The sequence below is a fragment of the Cydia amplana genome, chromosome 4 (assembly GCF_948474715.1).
Source record: "Cydia amplana chromosome 4, ilCydAmpl1.1, whole genome shotgun sequence".
Lineage (NCBI taxonomy): Eukaryota > Metazoa > Arthropoda > Insecta > Lepidoptera > Tortricidae > Cydia > Cydia amplana.
In genome coordinates, this window is record NC_086072.1 from 5080425 (window position 1) to 5100223 (window position 19799).

Sequence of the window (19799 nt, forward strand, 5' to 3'; positions counted from 1 at the left end):
CGTACGCTGTCAAAGTAACCTTCACACTTTCAAGTAAGGTTTACAAAAGCTCGCTTTCAGCCGTGACCTTGACGTTTTTGTTTATAACTTAAAGCGTTCAAAGGGTTTAATTCTGCAACTTGCACATTGCTAGTCAGTAATGAAACTAAACATTACTCTCGTTAAGATCCAAAGAGCTCCTAATTCTGTGTAGAAATAACATGAAATCAAACTGGAGGGCCCACTGACCATTAATCTTAGGGCGGGCGATGGCTTGGAAATGCTCCGGGGTTTGGCTCTCGAGGAGTGCGTCGTGCAAAACGGCGGCGAGGTTGAAAATGCCGCCGATCGGCGCCGTCGACGCCGACTCGAGCAGCAACGCACGTGACCCCTGCGCCGTACACGCATCCGCAGTAGATACTACGACGCGGACGCCCGTTTCGCGCAATCTATTCGCAGTGGACAATTGGAGGTACTTATTACGAGGACAGGACTTCTTGATTCGGTAATCGTCTGGTCCCTTTTCGGGAAGGACATTATTACAAATACTTTTTCACCTCAGCAGCTCGAACAAGGGTACTTTGCTACTTAAAAACAGTGAGCAAAATCGCATTTTGCTCACTCAGTGGGACAAAATGAGCAAAATGCGATTTTGCTCACTCAGTGAGCAAAATGCGATTTTGCTCACTGTTTTTAAGTAGCAAAGTACCCTTGTTCGAGCTGCTGAGGTGAAAATTTAATTGTTGGTATATCTTAAGAAAACATGAGTGAATAGAGGTAAGTGATGAAGAAGGAATACATTTTTCGGGTTCTCTAATATGTTCTCACTGCTGAGGTGAAAAATGTTGTGTACTACACGAGATCAAAGTTATTTACATCTCGTGCGCTTTTGAGTCCCTTACTACGCTCAAGATTCTAAATTAGATTCACTCGCTACGCTCGTGAATCTATTATAGAATCTTTCGCTTGCACGGGACTCAAAATAAGCACTCGAAGAAATATCAAACTTTGATCTCTTGTTGTACAAATAACTATTTTCCTTCATGCACATGAAGGTTGTGTGACCAAAGTTAATAGATAAAGATCAATTAGCAAAATTAGAAATCGTATTGGAACAACCGGGATTGGGGGTCAATGTTTATACAGGTGTGTGTTAAAAACGCCCCTTTCAATGCATTGAGTCAGTAATTCGTTAAATTGACTTCTTAGCAGCTGGCGAACTAAAGATTTTGAAAACAAAGATTATATTAAGATCACCGTGTCTCACCTGCGAATGCACCTAGCCTGGTATCCGGTACGCACACCTGTGCGCGAGGTAAAGACGAGCGTGCGTGCGCCGCGACTCACCAGCCACTCGCCCAGCACCAGACCGATGCCTCCCAATCCACCTGAAACACCATGTCGTGTTACTACACGTCACTGTTATACTTACTACGGTGACGCAACAACCCAAAGTGAGTCCTGGCCTCCAACACCAGATCGCGCCATGCCTCTTGGTCTTGCGATAGCTCTCGCCAGTCGCCATGGCCGAGGTTGATCAGGACTTGAGCATCTACGTCGTTCCAGCGGTACATAGGGCGTCTCCCATTTGGTTGTCCCAAGTACGCTCTCTTCCATTCTCTTATCATAAGAGTAGGTATTCGAAACAGATGTTTGGATATAATTGGAACTAGGTATTCAATGTGCACCACGGGGCTTCGTGGTGGGTACTAACCGACGAGCACGTAGCTCTTCTCTGGGTGCATATAAGTTTTGGGCAGGGCAGGGATTAGCTGCACTGGTGCCGGATCGCCGTTAACCTTTTCGCGTACTCGAATCAGCACCTTGCCGATGTGCTTACCCGTCGCCATGAACCTGCAAACCATCAGGCGTTAGAGGTGGGAAAATCTTCACTTGAGTTTTTTATGTCATTCATAGTTTTTCATGAACTCTCACCTGAATGCTTGTTCAAGCTGGTTGTGCGAGTAAACGGTGGCGGGCAGCGGACGCACGGCCCCAGTGGCGATGCCCTCGGTTATACACTTTGACACCGCCGCCTTATCAGGGTGGTCGCTCCGCTCGTCCAGCAGTGCATCTAGCAAAATTCCGTGTACAGTGGTATTCTTCAACAGTACGGACATGCCGAACGGCGTATTAGCGCTCAAGTCCACCTTGCCAATTTCGAGGAAGCGGCCGCCCTTGGCGAGACAGCGAAGCGACGCTGGCAGCTTGTCGCCCGCAAGTGAGTTGAGCACGAGATCGACACCGCGGCCGTGCGTGCGGCGCCGCACTAATTGTTCAAAAGAGCAGTTGCGTGATTGACCTATGTTAGCGTTCGGAAGCTGCGGGAAGCGCTCGAGAAGGTAGCCGCGCTTATCGGGCGTGCCCACGGTCGTGAAGACGGTGCAGCCTGCGTGCAGGGCGATGGTGATAGCCGCCTGGCCGACGCCGCCAGCGCCCGCGTGCACTAGCACGGTCTCACCACGCCGCATTCTCCCACGGACCACCAGCGCATAATACGCAGTCGCATACGCCACAGGCACCGTTGCCGCCTCCTCCAGCGTCCACGGCTTTGGAATTTCCCACATAAAACTCTTATCAGCCAGTACCGTGGTTGCTAAGCCCTTGGCTGGCACCAAGCCCATCACACGTTTGCCAGTCGATGATACACCACTGAACTCTAAGCCGAGGACGCAATCCTAAAAAACAATGAAAGCTATTAAAATAAAGGAACCCGTCATCTGCACAACCTATTGGTCCTACTAGCAACGAATAGGTATACTCGTAGGTAAATAATTAAGTGTTACGTACGTACCTGTTCAGCGAGGTCCCCAGGTAGCGCGTCAGGCTGGAGCTTGCCCGTGGCGAGCATGACGTCACGGAAGTTGAGGGGCGCGTAGTAGACGCGGCACAGGTCGGTGTGAGGGCGCGACTTGACCGAGGCGTAACGCAAGTCACTCTCGATCCAGCGCAGTGATGACAGGTCGCCGTGCGTCAGCGTATTCACGTATGCATGTTCCACCTGCAACGCATTTGAAAAGTTCATGGCATAAAAATTATACGTTGACCCTTAAAAGTGTGATAGAATAAGAAAGAACATATATTCTCTAAAAACCTGCCTGTGTATACACGTTAGGTTGCGCTGACTCAAGCAATATGCGTTTATGTCACAGTAAACCAAAGTGTTATGAACGATAAGAGCTACGAAGACACACCTGCTGCAGAATCTCGTTGACATCACCGAGCACCTGATGACGGAAGGTGCCCCAGACGCCAGCGCGCAGCACATTCACGGCCAGGTCGAGTTGCATTTGCGCGCAATACATCGGCGCAGCGGGATCGAAGGCCTCTCCTCCGGGCAGGTAGTATACCCGCAAACGATCCCCACCGGACTCCAACTTGAGGCACGTGCCTAGCCCCAGCAAGCCGGAACCTTGCTCGCTCGACCACAAGTACACGCGCAAGTCCTCACATTCTGCGCGTTTCATGGCATCCTTCAGATCGTCCACCCAGGTGTAGTAGTCGTCACGCGCTTCTATAACGATGTTCGTCGCCGGCAGGGCCGCTGCGCGCCGCAGCAGCAATAACTCGCGCGAAGCGGTGCGAGCGCGCGATATCTTGAACACATTAGAAGACACTCAATGTGTGTAGTAACATTGAACATCACTGTCTGGGACTCGGATTTTGACTGGGTCAAAATCCGATGTTGAGTTGGAACATCTACTCAACTTTTAATTTCACACATATTTTTCTTTTTTATTACAATTTGACGACCGTAAAATGGGGTGAGTAGGGTCAAAACTGAAATTCAAACCTCGATAACATTTTATTTTTACATATGAAAACTGAATGGTGTATATAATAAGTATTCCGGACGTTTGTATTTTAGTTTCTATTTTATTTTGGGTATAGTTCCATTTCATAACTTTGACGATAAAGAGGAAAACCCACCTCACCCCGTAGTGTCTCGTATTTGGGGTGAGAGGGGTTTTCATACAAAGGTGATTTTGGAAGATTGTTGGATCGATTTTTTTTTATTATGCGTATTACTATAGCTCCATTTTAAATTGGAATACATTATTTTTGTAGCAGTAGCCTTAAAATCCCTTCTTACCCCCCTCTCAGACCTTCTCTCACCATTCATAACCCACCTCTCCCCGCGAAACCTACTCACCCCGTTTTACGGTACTTGCTTTGCGTCGCAAACACAGTTTAGGCCTGCAAGATGGCGGCTCTTTTTGTATGAAAATCCCATTACAGTTCTCTCGAGCTACTTGCGCCCGGGAACATAAAATAAAACAATAAATATTGCATGCTTGAGAAAAGACAATTTTATGTATTAGTCCGGACTTCCGCAGGAAAAAAAGTAAAACGAAATAGCCAGCAATTACCAGCGTAAGTCCTGCTTTCTCCAGCAGCGCTTGCACAGCAGGTTGGTCAGACGCCAATGCCGGTTCATCCAGCACAATGAAACTCGCTGCCGCGGCCGCCGCAGTCAGTGAACCGGGCCGAAGAGTCAGCAGGTCTGTTGCCAAGATCACATGCCAATCTGTCCTAAAGCCTTCGCTTTCTACTTCCTGATTTGACACCTGGAAAAATTACAACATTTCCTCGTGCATGCTGCTCGTAAGTACATCGAAATAAATACGTGGAGCTCTTGATGCGTGCGCGACTTTCAGGCATATTGTTTTTAAGTGAAAATTTCTTTAGCGGCGCTGTGCACTTTATGAGGTGGGGAAAAAATGTTAAACCCGAGACAGATCACGTGACCGTAAGACGATCACATGACCGTAAGACGATCACGTGACCGTAAGACGGACACGTGACCTGATCGAAAAACTGTTACATGTAATGTCATTGAGTTTTTCTTTATTGATTTAAATGCCATCTAGTGAGTTTCACTCTAACTGGTATTAATATAACTCGAGTACTAACAGTGATGTGCTTAAGGAGTTTCAAGTAATTAACGCCAACGCTAGATTGAACCTGTTGTTTTTTTTACTTGATTCATAAAGTTTTGTATGCATTCTTCTAAAAATGTATGTAAGAAAGTAAATTGAAATGGTTTTATTAGCTCTCAATAAATCATTAACCAACTTGCACGTCCTGCGAGGCCATTGCGTCGGAGTACTGCGCCGCGGCGGCGCCAGCGACCACCGTCCCGTCCACGATCACTCGCGGCTCTGCCTCCAGTACTAAGGAAGCACAAGTAAAGCATAAACTGTTTACATGTTTGGTATCATATATAGTTTCGGTCGCTTCTATGTCCGACATACAAGATGTTTTTTTTTTGCTGACATTAAATGGAAATCCGAATCTACAGACGATAAAAAGAAACTGTCTTAGAAACTCTCAACTCTGAAACCGGGGCCAAAATTTTAACAAACCGGCCACTATCGTGAATTTCCGCATTTTTGGTCTGACCATCATGAAACTCGACATCTGAGAATCCGAGAGCTACTACCACTTTTTCTCTTTATCGTCTGTAGGTATACATATACATAAGAATTTGGAATTTCAATTTGGAATTCCCTTTAATGTAAACCGAAGAAAAAAACAGCCTGAATGTCGGACATAAAAGCGACCGTACGTCGTACAAAAATCTGGTTGCTGGTATCCATTGTTCGTGGAGTGCAGCAGTATACGGTAAAATCTTACTACGCTAAAAAAAGTGACGAACTCGGAAAGTGACGAGCTCAGAATGTGGCGAAATCAGAAAGTGACGTCCTCAGAAAGGGGAGTTCTCAGAAAGTGACCTACTTACATCGAGTGTGACGTCTTCAGAACGTGAACTGCCACGAAAGAGGCCTACTCCGCCTGAAGGGCGCTGTGGGTACAACTAGTTACGACACCTTTAGGTGTTCTTGGCGTTCAAAAGGTTAAAGATACCTACCAGATGAGAAATGTGTTGGGTTCTATACCTTTCTTGGCGTATGGAAGCACCAACGCTGCCGCAGGCCGATTTAGCGCTAGTTCGGCGACTTTCAACTTCTGCACGCTGCAGTTCTCAAGCGCCAGATGTAATGTGGCGGCTGCATAACGCCCTTCCGAAGTGTCCGTACATACTCGTTCAAATGGAATAAATACATATTTGTCAAGATCGGGCGTTAACGCAACGTTGACGCAGCGGGGTGACAATGAGTATTTTACGCCACGAAGTTCTACGCCGCCCGCCACGACTGTATCAATATCACGGCGCATCTTCACGGGCAATGGGCCGCCGTTGGCCTCCGTCGCCGCTGCTCGCTGTGTCACAGGGTCAATGACCACGCTTTGGATAAACGTAGGCAAATATAAACCACGGCATTCTTGGCCCAAACAATCGAATTGAAGCATTGTGTCCATAAACGAAATCCAATTTTCAGCCCAGTCGATCATGCCGTACGTGGCACGCGCATCCGAAGACTGGATACCGCTAAACAAGCCCTCGTAGTTGTAACCACGAAGGCGCAATATCTTATAAACCTCTGCAGAGGTGAGTGGTAGGTCCTCCTTTTGCTCGTTTGTATCCAGCGTGGTGGACGGCAGACGTTCTGAAGCAGGGTCGTTGGTGAGTCGTATGGATCCTGAAACCACGATGTCACCGCCTTCGCAAATCTCGAATTCTCCAGAACCACTAAAAATTGTGACAAGAAACCGAACTGGCGCATCGCGGGATATGATGGTAGCACGACGCAACTGCACATTCTCTATCACCACCGCTGCCTCCTCCATCTTTACCTTTTGCATCTTGGCCATAGTCACCCACACCAGGGTCTGTTGGCAGGAAATTATTTACATTTACCTATTTTTAAACCGTTGAGCAGTTGAGCACTGAGCACACAACTTCCGCTTTGGACAAAGAGCAATAAATCAAGCAATAATGTTTGTGACATTGCGCTACGTGCATACATATTTACACCCTCTACAACAATTGTGGGACAAATAATTATTTCATAAATGCTTCAGTATGTTTTCAAAATTCAAAATTAAATATTTATAAATTTTTTGATGTATACCTACGTAAATTTTCATGTAAAATATAAAATTTCCAGAGACAGAGACTAGAGAGCCACTTACATGGTGCTTCAAGCCAGATATTGCCAGCTTTTGCCAACTTCATCGCTTTATAAATTTAATTTAATTGTTCGCAAGTAAGTCTGTCAGTGATGATATGATAGATTCAATAACAACCTATAGGTATGCCATTTTTCTGATATCTATTACATATTATGTTTTGCCAACTTACGAGGTATCCAGTAGCGGGGAAGAGGATCCTGCCATCGATATTGTGTCCGGAGAAGAAAGCGTCTTCTGGATTGTTAAGGTTGTACTCTACGATGTTTTGACCGCTGCCGGCGGGCGTCTTATAGTCCGCCACGCTCCAATCAACGGAATGGTCCCAGCCAACGTGAGACGCGAGTGAGGGTGTGCCGCGTGACACGGGCCAGGACATCGCCGGATATAAGCGCGCCACCTTAATACATTAAAAAGTTTATCAATGTGAGATAAGGTGATGGTTCAATTAAATCAGTACAAACAAAGATATAAGAAGCACCTGCCTCTGGTTGCAAGCCGGCTGCGTAGATCTTGCCTACACCGGTGAGAAAATGTATGAGCGTGTCGGGCGCCTCACGGCGCAACAGTGGGATGTGCACCGCATCAGGCAGCGTGCTCTTGAGCACCGCCTGCATCTGAGCGTGCGGCGCCAATTCCACAACCAGTGCATTCTTGGGCACACGCGCCAGCGCCGTTGCGAACCGAACTGGTGACGTCAAGTTGTTCACGTGGTATGTGGCGTCACTTAACTTTGCTGCAATAAGTGTAATCAAAATGTACTCAAAAACGTCTGTAACTGGTCGTTTAGCTATATGTAGTTTCAATTTAATTTCTTTCTTAAGCGTTATTTTCACGATTTATTGGACCCTTGGTTAAAAAGTTAGAGGGGGCGCACATTTTTTTCGGAGCGATTATTTAATGTAAATATGCACTTTATAAAAATGGTTTTTGTTAAAGACCCCTAAGCTGTTCGTTATCGTCATATAATTACCTAAATCTGAGTTCCACTGCTCCTGTGGTACAGAGGTTGAAATCCAGCGTTTGCTGCGTGACTTGGGCTCGGGGATAACATTTAGCAGGTTGGCATGCAGGATTGGCGCGGCAGGAGCAATGTACTTGCTGTGAAATGCCATGTTTGAGCTGTTGATGCGCCGCGTAAACACGCCTGCCGCGGATACCTCTGCCATAAACTTTTCAATTGAAGCAGGAGGGCCTGAGACCTGAAGAAGTTTTCTAGATTGTAGTTTATTCGCAAGCTCCACGCAGACGAAAACTTATAAATCTATTATTTATTTTCTTTCAGGTATCAGACAAAATTCTCCTTCCCTGTAGAAAATACCTATAATCTGCTCTTGCAGGTCTGAGCGGTTCATGAAGTCAGTGACTTTAAAGGACGTATTTTTGAAAAAGTCTGGTACCTGTAGTAATGTTTTGTTTTGTTAAATACGAGTAGGATCCTAGCCTCACCAAGATATCGTTAGTGGTGTTGTAGCAAGCGCATTCAACGTCAGATGGGCAGAGTCGTTGAGCTTCTTCCCAGGACATACCGATGGCGGCCATGGCGCCCGAGGCTAGCCGCGCGTCCAGAAGGCTGCGCCCGCGCCAGTACGCGCACAGCGCCGCTTGTTCCACCGTCAGTGTCTCGTCGGCGTATGCGCACCCTGCACCCCATAAAACATTAACTACGCAATCACTTAACGAAAAGCTTCAACAGGCCTCATCACAGTTAATGCCTTCTAAGGACATCTTTCTAAATTTTAACACAGGAACGCACTTACCGATTTCGCCGCAAGAAGAACCGATAATACCATCGGGGTGCACACCCAGCTCGCGTAACACGTCCACCAACGCCACCTGTATGGCGGTGATGGATACGAAAGTGTTGATGATGTTGTCGAAGATAGCGTCCGGTGCGTCTACAATCACGTACTGAAGGTCCACTCCATGCGGCTTGAGTGCCGCAGACGAGCGCGCGATGCTTGACGCGAACACCGGCAAGCGCATCAGCTCACGCGCCGCTCCAGACCACTGAGATCCTACGCCGCTGAACACTAACCAGACCGGACGCGCCTCGTTTTCACTTTTCAACACCTTGATAATGGGTTCAACATTGTGCTCCGGATCTAGCACGCCAAATCCGCGATATGGATGGCCGGGGATGGCACGTGCGTGCACAGCGTCGAAAAGAGCATGCAACTCGGTGTCACGCTGGTGCGCGGCGGCCAGTCGGATCAACCGCTCAGTGGCCACATCAGTGCGGCCCGAAGCCAGTACGAGACGTGGGACTGGGTACTCGGCGGGCCGCGGATGTTTTCCACGGCCTCCCTCCAGGATCACTTGTGCGTTAGCACCGCCGAACCCGAACGAGTTCACTGCTACAAGCCCTCCCTTCCATGGCGTGTTCTCTTGTACTACCTATACAATTTCAAAGGTATAATTTTATTTTCATTTTGTACCACTACTTATATAGGTATGTATATTGTCAAACTAATTTTTAACACCATTTTCGTTAAAATTAACGAAAACTTTATAATTTTATAAAGTAAAAAATTCACTCTGAAATATAATAATGTGCCAATTTTATATTATTGTATTACACTAATGATCAGTGTGTCAATAGATTATATACGTATGTATCATGTGTTACCACGGAGTATATAGAGCCATTATAGAATTTAGAGATAGAATTCATCGGCTCACTTCATTTTTCGCCAACTATACCCTGCTCGCATATCCATTCTAACCTTATTATTTGTTCTGTGTTACCTTCAAGCGGCCGTCTCTCAGTGCTGGAATTTTCTCATTGGGATTTTTGTAGTGTAGGTTAGCGGGGATCACACCCCGCTCCATCGCCAATACCACCTTAGCAACAGAACAGAGCCCGGAGGCTGGCTCTGCATGTCCCATGTTGGACTTGACTGAACCAATTAGCAAAGGTGTCTGTCGGTCTTTGCAAAACAGCTCTGCGATCGCATTTAGCTCTTGTGGGTCACCAGCCTGTAAAACATCGTAAAGATAGACAAGTCATGTATTAACTTTATTTTACATAGTTCGTTTTTTTAGCATTAGAAAGAACTTGAAAGAAGGTAAGAGATTTTGACATGTCTTTTATTTGAAAAACACTTTTTAAAAATCAATAACTATTACTTATGAAACCAGAAGACTATAAAAGATCGTATTAGATTCATAATTGTTACATATTTACTGTAACTTATTCTTAAAATGTGTTTTTCAATTAAAAGACACATCAAGATTGTTTACCTTATTTCTAATGCTAAAAAAACGCAGTATAGACGTCAACGTATATAAGCTGCTTACCTTAGTACCGGTGCCGTGTGCCTCCACGTAGACGACGTCCTGCGGCCGAAGATGTGCCTTCTCAAAAGTCTCTTGGGCAAGTCGGCCCTGCATCGCGCCGGAAGGGTAAGTGATCCCCTTCGTCTTGAAGCCATCGTTATTCATGCTTGCACCACGCACTGTGCAATACACACGGCGCGCATCGCGGCTGCGCTGCAGCAGCAGGGCAATAACCGCCTCGGACCGTACATAACCACGACCACTAGCATCAAATGCGGCGCAACGTCCTTCAGGCGATAACATATTCATCTTTTTGAAATTTACGGAGCTCGGCTTGAGACAGAGATTGGTGCCAGCGACTACAGCGGCATCACATGTGCCGTTGCGAATGGCATCAAAGGCGAGTGCTAACGCAAACATCGAACTAGAACAAGCGGTATCAATGGCTAACGATGGTCCTTTGAAGTCAAACGTGTAGGATATCCTGTTAGCAAACATGGAGCGAGCGCAGCCAGTCACTGCGTATCCGTTATCCATGTTTGTAGACCACTCCTCAGTCTCCGAGTTAGAAACACCAACGTAGACTCCGGTGCGCGAGCCGCGTAGCTCGGTGGGATTGAGCCCGGCGTCCACTATAACCTCGTGCACCACCTCCATCAGCAACCGCAGCTGCGGGTCCATGACGTGTGCTTGCTTGGCGTGCACGCGGAAATAACCGGCATCGAAGTGCATTAGGTCCTTCAGCTTGCCGCTGTGTCCGGGCAAACCTGAACCAACCAACGAAACAGATTTCAGGAATGAGTAAATAGGTATGCAATGGATTTTTGATGATGTATGATGAAGGTTAATCATGTTGCATATTTGCATAGTACTCACCCGGTGTGTCGTGACGGTCGTCGGCAGTGACGAGGTCTACGCCGTCGAATAGCTGCTGCGCGAACTCTTCGATGTTGCTCGACTCAGGCAGGCGGCCCGACAGCCCCGTCAGTACCACCTCCGAATCATTGCTGTTTCTGTCCATCGCAAGGTATCTGGAGAATACCTGTAGGTAATAAAGTCTAACTTTTTTTAGAATATAGGGGGCGTCGTTTTTTAATGATATAGGGGGCAAACGAGCAGACGAATCGCCTGGTGGTAAGCGCTTACCGTCACCCATAGACACCATCGCAACAACATCAGAGAGGTTGTAAGTGCATTGCCGGCCTTTAAGATACGCTGTGTTAGCTGTGCGAAGCAGGAAGTTTCTGGAGAGTGGTGAAGATGGAAATGTTGTCGCGTAGAGAGATGGCGGAATGAGACGGCACCTCGGGACTCTATCACAGAATCCTTCGCTTCGTTCAAGATTCAATGTACGCCCTCGCCGTTAATATGTATATCATTTGCTCTTTTGTGACACAACATAATTGTAAGAAAATACTTACCTATCACAATATGTAGGTAGTAGGTAGGTGGGTATACATTTTTTCAGTACTTAAGATTCAAATACGAAAAACGGCATATGTAGGTACTAGACCAGAGTCGTTAACTTTTATATTGTACTGGCCACAGAAGTGACCTTTTTATAAAATGATTTAAATAAAATGATTGTCCCGAATTTGTTGATCTAAATTAAATTACTCAAAATAATTCATAGAGTCTGTGCGGAAAGACAAGTGTCGTGGAATGTATTGGTCCCCATACTACACGACTGTTCTCTTTCCGCACAGACTATCACTAAAGAGCTTGTAAACTGACCTGTGGTATAAATATTTATACGAATTGAATGTTAAATCAATATAAAGTACTACGCTCGGCGCTAGCAGTACTGTAATGTAAATGTAAGTCAATATTCAAGTACCCACTCAAGTACCTAATAACAAGTTTGGCTAAAATGTGCAATCGTATAAAATCCTCAACCAATCAACGGCACTGTCAATGACGTGATATCGACGATAATTGGCTATACCTATTTCAGGACATTCAGTAATTACTAGTGTCTCTGTGAGCTGTCTAGAACTCGTGATAAGATTGATAAGATTAAAATATGTATTAACAAAAAATGCTTGGTACCTACTGGAAAATTTGTGGAAAACTAGCTGTTGTAGTCAGCAGTTGCTAAGGGGGCGAGGTGTTCAAAATGATCTTGACGCGACTTATTGTTAAGAGAATAACAGCACGTCGAGGTAATTTTGAACACCTCGCCCGCTACACAACTACGTAAAGTAGCACTTTTTGAGCAACTGCATTAAAACTATATTTTAAACTTAGGGTTTAATATTTTGCCGTAAGTATTTATAATTAATATCTGGGAAACCGAGCTTTGCTCGGAAAACATATAAAAACTCAAAAATGCGCGTTTTCCCAGAGATAAGACCTAGATAGATCGATTTTTCGCCCCCGAAAACCCTCATATAGTAAATTTCATCGAAATCGTTAGAGCCGTTTCCGATATCGTTTAAAGGTATAAGATTGGTTATCTGCGTTGTAAGTTACCGAGTAATCGACCTTAGAAACGATTCCTAAAATGTTTTAGACAAAAATAAAATATATCTATTGCTAAGTATATTTTTCTAAGGTAATTTGTACTAGAAAAATCTATTAAATGGCGTACCTAAATATGCAAAAAAATCTGTGATATCATAAATATTATAATATGTATAAATATTATTTGTATGATTGACTATACTTATTTTATTAGTTAAAATTACAAATTAACATCAAATTATAAATTTAAAAAAGACAAAACGCTCATGTCGTTCCTGGTGCAAAGGTGCCCATAATGCTCGCAGCATTGCCACGCTGGATAACCACGGACAGCCTTTGCACGAGGAAGGCCCTATACTTATTATATATTTAGTAGGTACTTAATTAAAATAATCATGTCCAGAGCCCGGAATTCTCGTAGCATTTTTGAGCTGTCATAGGGATTTCTCGTTTATCGACTTCAGATTATACATATGTATATCGATAAATACAGAATACAATATGTAAAATATGATTACGAGTAGAAGTAAACAACATGCAGTTCTATCGCGTCGCGAATGAGCGATCTCTTCGAGATAACCTTTGGATACCAACTTTTAGGAAATTATAAATAGAAATTAAAATAATAATAATTAATTGTTTCTTATAAATTATAATGCGATAAGACTGCATGTTGTTTCCTTCTACTCGTAATCATATTTCTAATCTAATCGGAAGTCGATAAACGAGAAGTCCCTATGACAGCTCAAAAATGCTACAAGAATTCCGGGCTCTGCATGTCCGAGGTAGGTACAACGAGATAGGTATGTCCATGGTAGAGTAAAATACATCTCCGTTTTGACTAGTATAGGGCAATCTGCTTTCGTAGGTATGTAGAATTGAATAGAATATAAATAATTTATTGTTTCCCGTGTACAGTCAATAAGGTGGAATACAATGTTATACACATACAGTCATAACGGCAACCCATATCGGGTATACAATATTATATTTGCTCAGTACTTAACTAATCGTTTAACTAAAACTACGTAATTATTTGTTAACATGCTAATTGGTTTCATACATAAAGTATTCATGCAAATCAATGGCCGGATGTTCTCCTCTACAAGGGTATTATACTGCATTTAACCTTTTGAACGCCACAGACGGCAATTGACGTCAACGCAAAATCGTGACAACGACGCCAAAGACGGCATATGACTTCGATCGTTTTTTGATCTCTTGAAAATCTACTGAAATACACCCCACTTTTAGGTTGGCTTTATTTATTCACAAAACTAAATTTTACCCCCGTGGCGTCAGTGGCACGGCAAATGGATGCGCCGTTTGGCGTTCAAAAGGTTAAAATAAATTATTTCACACCATGCATGAAATAAGCTCCAGATAATTATTAGAAAACATAGATAGCAGTTATTTTTAAACACACGTTCTATTTAATAAATCGGATAGAAATATAAGAAGTAGGTGAGTTGACCGTGACGTCACGATGTAATGTTTCATATAAATTCAAATTAAATTCAAGTGAAATTTTGAGAGAAGATTCATTAGTTAAGTACATAGAATTATTCTGTATTTTTGTTTTTTGGAAAATGTTCAAAATGGTGGAAATTGGCATAAAGGACTTAAGTGCCATTACGGTCTATGGCACTTGTGACTTGATTACGCTGTGATAATTACTCAACAAAGTATTTTTTTGTTTTTACATGTTTTATGAATCTAAGCTCAAGCTTATCAATCTTATCGCGAGGTCTACAGCTCACAGAGCCACTAGTTAAATTAAGTATTCGCAAATTATTTACGCAGGTGGAAGTTTAATAATATAATATATCCACCATTAGGTCCATGATGACCATGATATCCACTATTACGACAGTTCCTAGGTAATAAAATTAGTTCTACTTGAATGGCAATCAAAAGCATACGAGTATAAAGCAATATTTATTTGCGCAGACGACAAACTCATTAATAAAATTAGTCCCGCTTGAATGAAGTCCGTTTTTAGGGTTCCGTAGCCAAATGGCAAAAAACGGAACCCTTATGGATTCGTCATGTCTGTCTGTCTGTCTGTCCGTCCGTATGTCACAACCACTTTTTTCCGAAACTATAAGAACTATACTGTTGAAACTTGGTAAGGAGATGTACCTATTCTGTGAACCGCATTAAGATTTTCACACAAAACTAGATCAAACCCATACGTACGTGTGGGGTATCTATGGATACTAAGGTCTTCAAAAATGATATTGAGGTTTCTAATATCATTTTTTTCTAAACTGACTGACTAAACTAACTTCTAAAATAAGAGAATGATAAAACTAAAAAAAGTATATGATGTACATTACCATGCAAACTTCCACCGAAAATTGGTTTGAATTGAATGAATGGGTATTGAATGGGTAGGTAGGTACCTAAGTCCGGTGAAAAGTTATTTTAATGTTTAATTATAAAGGTCCCTTTAGACTCAGTAATATAACAAGTTACAGCGTTTTTTTTGTGACACACTTTTATTGCTGACTGTACTTCTTCTCATGTGAATGTCTATCAAGTAGGTAAGTACTTACTTCTCGAGACCTTTCTAATGAGTCTAAACTCGACGTGTTTGTATTTTTCCATTGAGGAGTTTCCGCGGTCATCTGCCGACTGCATCATCAGATCTGCTATGTTAGCATATAATACAATCATTGTCATCGGATTTACGGTACTAGGTACTTCAAAATTCAACTAAGATACCGGGTAGTAGTCCAAATTTTAGTTACATACAGGTACCTAATATAATAAGCTAAATAAGTGTGTAAAAATACATATAGGTATATACTCACGTAATCTAGTCGGATTTCGTTCGTTTCAATACTGGAATCCAACTGCACTGTGGCAAGGATAGGTTGTCTGTGCCGCCCGTCGACGTTGTCCCGCGTTGTCGCGGAGGCGTCGGCTGTTTGAGCATTAAATATGTATTTAAGTAATTTGCGATTTATTATGAACATAGAACAACGCTATGCCTAGTTTACTGTACAATTATACTTACGTAGTATCTTCTTCGTAGTTTGTAATCAATTGTTTTATCTATGCTCGCTTTCTGCTCTCTAGCAAAAATGGCCGCACGCGCATGTTGCGTTTCTTTGTGCAAATCTAAATTAAAAAGTCAAAATAAAAGACTGTTGTGATAAATCCATCCAGTGAACCAACCTGTTTGCCTGCCCGGTGAAGCGCACGCGCTGGCCTGCAAAAGCTCCCTCTGCACACACGTCTTGACAAATTATTAGAGCCATGTACGTATTTTTGAATGCTATTTAACCTTTTGGACGCCAATGACCGATTAATCACAGACCACAGCAACATAGACCTACGTGCATATGCATAAAGTCCAATTTCAGTTTTGACACTTCGGTGACGTGGCGTCAGCGTGACAGCTTTTGTGTTTGACACGGCATCGAAAAGGTTAATTTGAATGTTTTTTAGGGTTCCGTAGCCAAATGGCAAAAAACGGAACCCTTATAGATTCGTCATGTCTGTCTGTCTGTCCGTCTGTCCGTCCGTATGTCACAGCCACTTTTCTCCGAAACTATAAGAACTATACTGTTGAAACTTGGTAAGTAGATGTATTCTGTGAACCGCATTAAGATTTTCACACAAAAATAGAAAAAAAACAATAAATTTTTGGGGTTCCCCATACTTCGAACTGAAACTCAAAATTTTTTTTTTCATCAAACCCATACGTGTGGGGTATCTATGGATAGGTCTTCAAAAATGATATTGAGGTTTCTAATATCATTTTTTTCTAAACTGAATAGTTTGCGCGAGAGACACTTCCAAAGTGGTAAAATGTGTGTCCCCCCCCCTGTAACTTCTAAAATAAGAGAATGATAAAACTAAAAAAAATATATGATGTACATTACCATGTAAACTTCCACCGAAAATTGGTTTGAACGAGATCTAGTAAGTAGTTTTTTTTTATACGTCTTAAATCGCCTAAATACGGAACCCTTCATGGGCGAGTCCGACTCGCACTTGGCCGCTTTTTTTTTTTAATTCACGGGCCTATAAATCCCGGTTTTTTGATAGGTTTGCGTGGGGATATAGATCCAACACGTAGAGGCCCTTTGGAGAGCTTTACATTAAAGCTGTATGTAGAACGCCTGCTGAAACCTAAGTTAATTTATTATTATTACAAGTATTTTTATTATGGCATAACTTTTTTAATTGAATTTGTTTCTTTATCTGTGTAACGTTGACATATGATTATAATACCTAGTGTAAGCGTGGCATTATTTTGTATTATAGTTCTAGTATTTGTGTACTTTACTTATAAGCGCCTTGGTCTTAAGACATGAGAAGCTTATTTGTGAATTGATTGATAAAATAAATAAAACAAGTGCACCTGTGCTGTGTCGCCACCGCGCCTGTGTCTGTGTGTGTACTCCACGTGTGCTAATATTATGAGAGTGGCTAGGGTTCCCATACGTCAGGATTTCCCCTGATATGTCAGGATCTTTAGTCGTCAAGAATGCGGGGGGACATGGCGAGTGTCAGTATTTTTTGACAAACCTCAACTAATCACTAGAAGATATCTAAAAGTTTTGAGTCGACCAAAGAAGAGACGAGAAAAGAGGTTATGCTGCAACTACGACATCAGCCATACTCAGCCTGCGGCCTTCCGGCTTTTTTAGGTGGCCCGCCAGGTGAACCCGGTACATATATCTAAGGTGTATTAAGTATAAAAAAAAGTTAATCATAAAACGCTTTATTTCTGCTTATCAACAATTCATTAAAAAAACATTGCCTATCACAATAGCGAAGCACAATATTAACTACTACAGTATTGTATAAAAAACTCCTCAAATTTGGGGAGATTCAAAGCGACTCCCACGGAAATCTAATCGGTTTAGTTTAGAAAAGAATTCTTGATACATTAAAATAGTAGGAGCGTAACTTGGATTATATGTGGGAGCAGCTTTTTGGTGGCGGCTACGTGTGACTCCTAACCCCTCGTATGCTTAGACACGGATCCGTGCGTGGGAATTTTAATGTATTGTTTTAAATATCATGGTCACTTTTTCAATGATCAAATTTGACAGGCAGCATACGAGGGGTTAAGTGGCAATTTGTAAACCTTATGGCCAAGACATAAGGTCCAAAGTTGCCCAGTTAAGAGACAGTTGATGTTGGCAGGTAAGTTCTGATTTCACGCATAACAATGAAACTGCATCTATTATTCTATGTAAAATATTGCTTAATTTTCGATGCGGTGTAATACAATATATATTTTTATTACACTAGTGAGGTCATTCGTTTACAATTTCGACGATAAAATATAACTTAAGGGTCCATTGCATTATATAATATGATAAAGACTGTCAAATATAATTTAATGTAAACAAACTATCTAATTAAAATAAACAGGGTATCAGAAATGACATTATAATAGAACATAATAATATAAAATATTACTTTTGTCACAATACTGGCAAGTTTTCTTACGAAAAATGTTATTTACGTTACATATAATCTTAACAATATAAGAAACATGTTAAATGTTTACAAATAATAGTGTTTGAGCATACTTAAACAAAAAGCACCCCGACTTAACCCCTCTTTTACAATTAATAAAACTTTTGGATAACATAATACATATGTAAATAAAACGAAAATATGATTAGGTCAAGTCAATTATTAAATGTGATCGGCACGGGATTCCGAATCTTAGGTCTGATGAATGGCTCATTTAGACGATGCGGGAATTCGCATGCAAGTTTCATTACATTGCGGGTTTTCATCGGTCGGTTGAATTAGACGTAACCAACAGTCCGCTATGTAACTAAAATCGCATGCGAGTTCGCGCGCCGTCTAAATCAGCCCTTAGACGGCGCGCGAACTCGCATGCGATTTTAGTTACATTGCGGACTGTTGGTTACGTCCAGTGTTATTTTAAATAAGATTTCTTAAGAGTTTATTTTAATAAGATTTCTACTCGGAATCTCGCGGCGTGGCACCGCCCGTGCCGCTCACTGATTATTAAATTGCAATCAAAGGCAGTGAAGAGGTGACACGAAATAGTTATTTTCGATACAAGTGCGAAAAAGAGGAAATTCGAAACGAGGGGCGATAAATTAAAACACGACCGAAGGGAGTGTTTTAAATCGACACGAGTTGCGAATTACCTATTCGCACGTGTATCGAACAACGTTTTACAGTACATATGGAACTTTAAAGTTTCGACATACGCACGAAAAGTGCTATTTTACGCACTAGTGCGGAAAAGTAGCCCCATATGTACTGTAAACGATTTTACGGTACATATGGGGCTACTTTTCCGCACTAGTGCGTAAAATAGCACTTTTCGTGCGTATGTCGAAACTTTAAAGTGCCATATGTACTGTAAAACGTTGTTCGATACACGTGCGAATAGGTAATTCGCAACTCGTGTCGATTTAAAACACTCCCTTCGGTCGTGTTTTAATTTATCGCCACTCGTTTCGAATTTCCTCTTTTTCGCACTTGTATCGAAAATAACTATTAACATAGATTATACTATAATGAGATTAGCGTAAAGTCTAAAAACCTCATGAACACTTCATGTGGATGCTTGCGCAATGATCTTGCCGATGTTAAATCAAGATATTGTCAACGATCATCGCCATAGTGGAGAGGCGGCATTAAATATATCCGCAGCGTGCATCATGTATTGGACATGTTCTTATAAACTTTTAAACTTTGTTAAAACTGAACTGAAATCAGACAATATTATTTTGCGCTAGCAATACTGAACAATATGTATTTGGATATATCTTGTAGGTAGGTATATATAATGGTTTATGGTGTGTACTAAAAATAAGGTATATAATATATGTACATTCAATATTTCATTAAAATACAATGCATAATACTCGGGATTTTAATTAAAACTAGATATTTATGTATAAAAAAAACAAAAGTGACCATAAATTAGCCAAATAATGCTAAAGGGTTTATGCATATAATACATATAACTTGGAAATACGTATAAAATGAAATCAAAATAGTTAATACATCTCGAGTATTAGTCACTG

General features: G+C 42.2%; 1 protein-coding gene across 1 annotated transcript; it reads right to left on the bottom strand.

The window, feature by feature from the left end:
- Positions 1–1242: 1242 nt before the first annotated feature.
- Positions 1243–15636, bottom strand: LOC134663100 (fatty acid synthase-like). The gene is made up of 17 exons (XM_063519433.1): positions 15573–15636; positions 11170–11324; positions 10315–11060; positions 9763–9993; positions 8775–9411; positions 8464–8657; positions 7988–8216; positions 7500–7750; positions 7187–7414; positions 5880–6714; positions 5056–5153; positions 4350–4547; positions 3174–3575; positions 2774–2980; positions 1915–2657; positions 1694–1833; positions 1243–1367 (listed from the first exon to the last, which is right to left on the bottom strand). Exons 2-17 carry the CDS (start codon positions 11312–11314, stop codon positions 1243–1245), a joined length of 5409 nt encoding a protein of 1802 aa, XP_063375503.1. The 5' UTR covers positions 11315–11324; positions 15573–15636.
- Positions 15637–19799: the final 4163 nt, after the last annotated feature.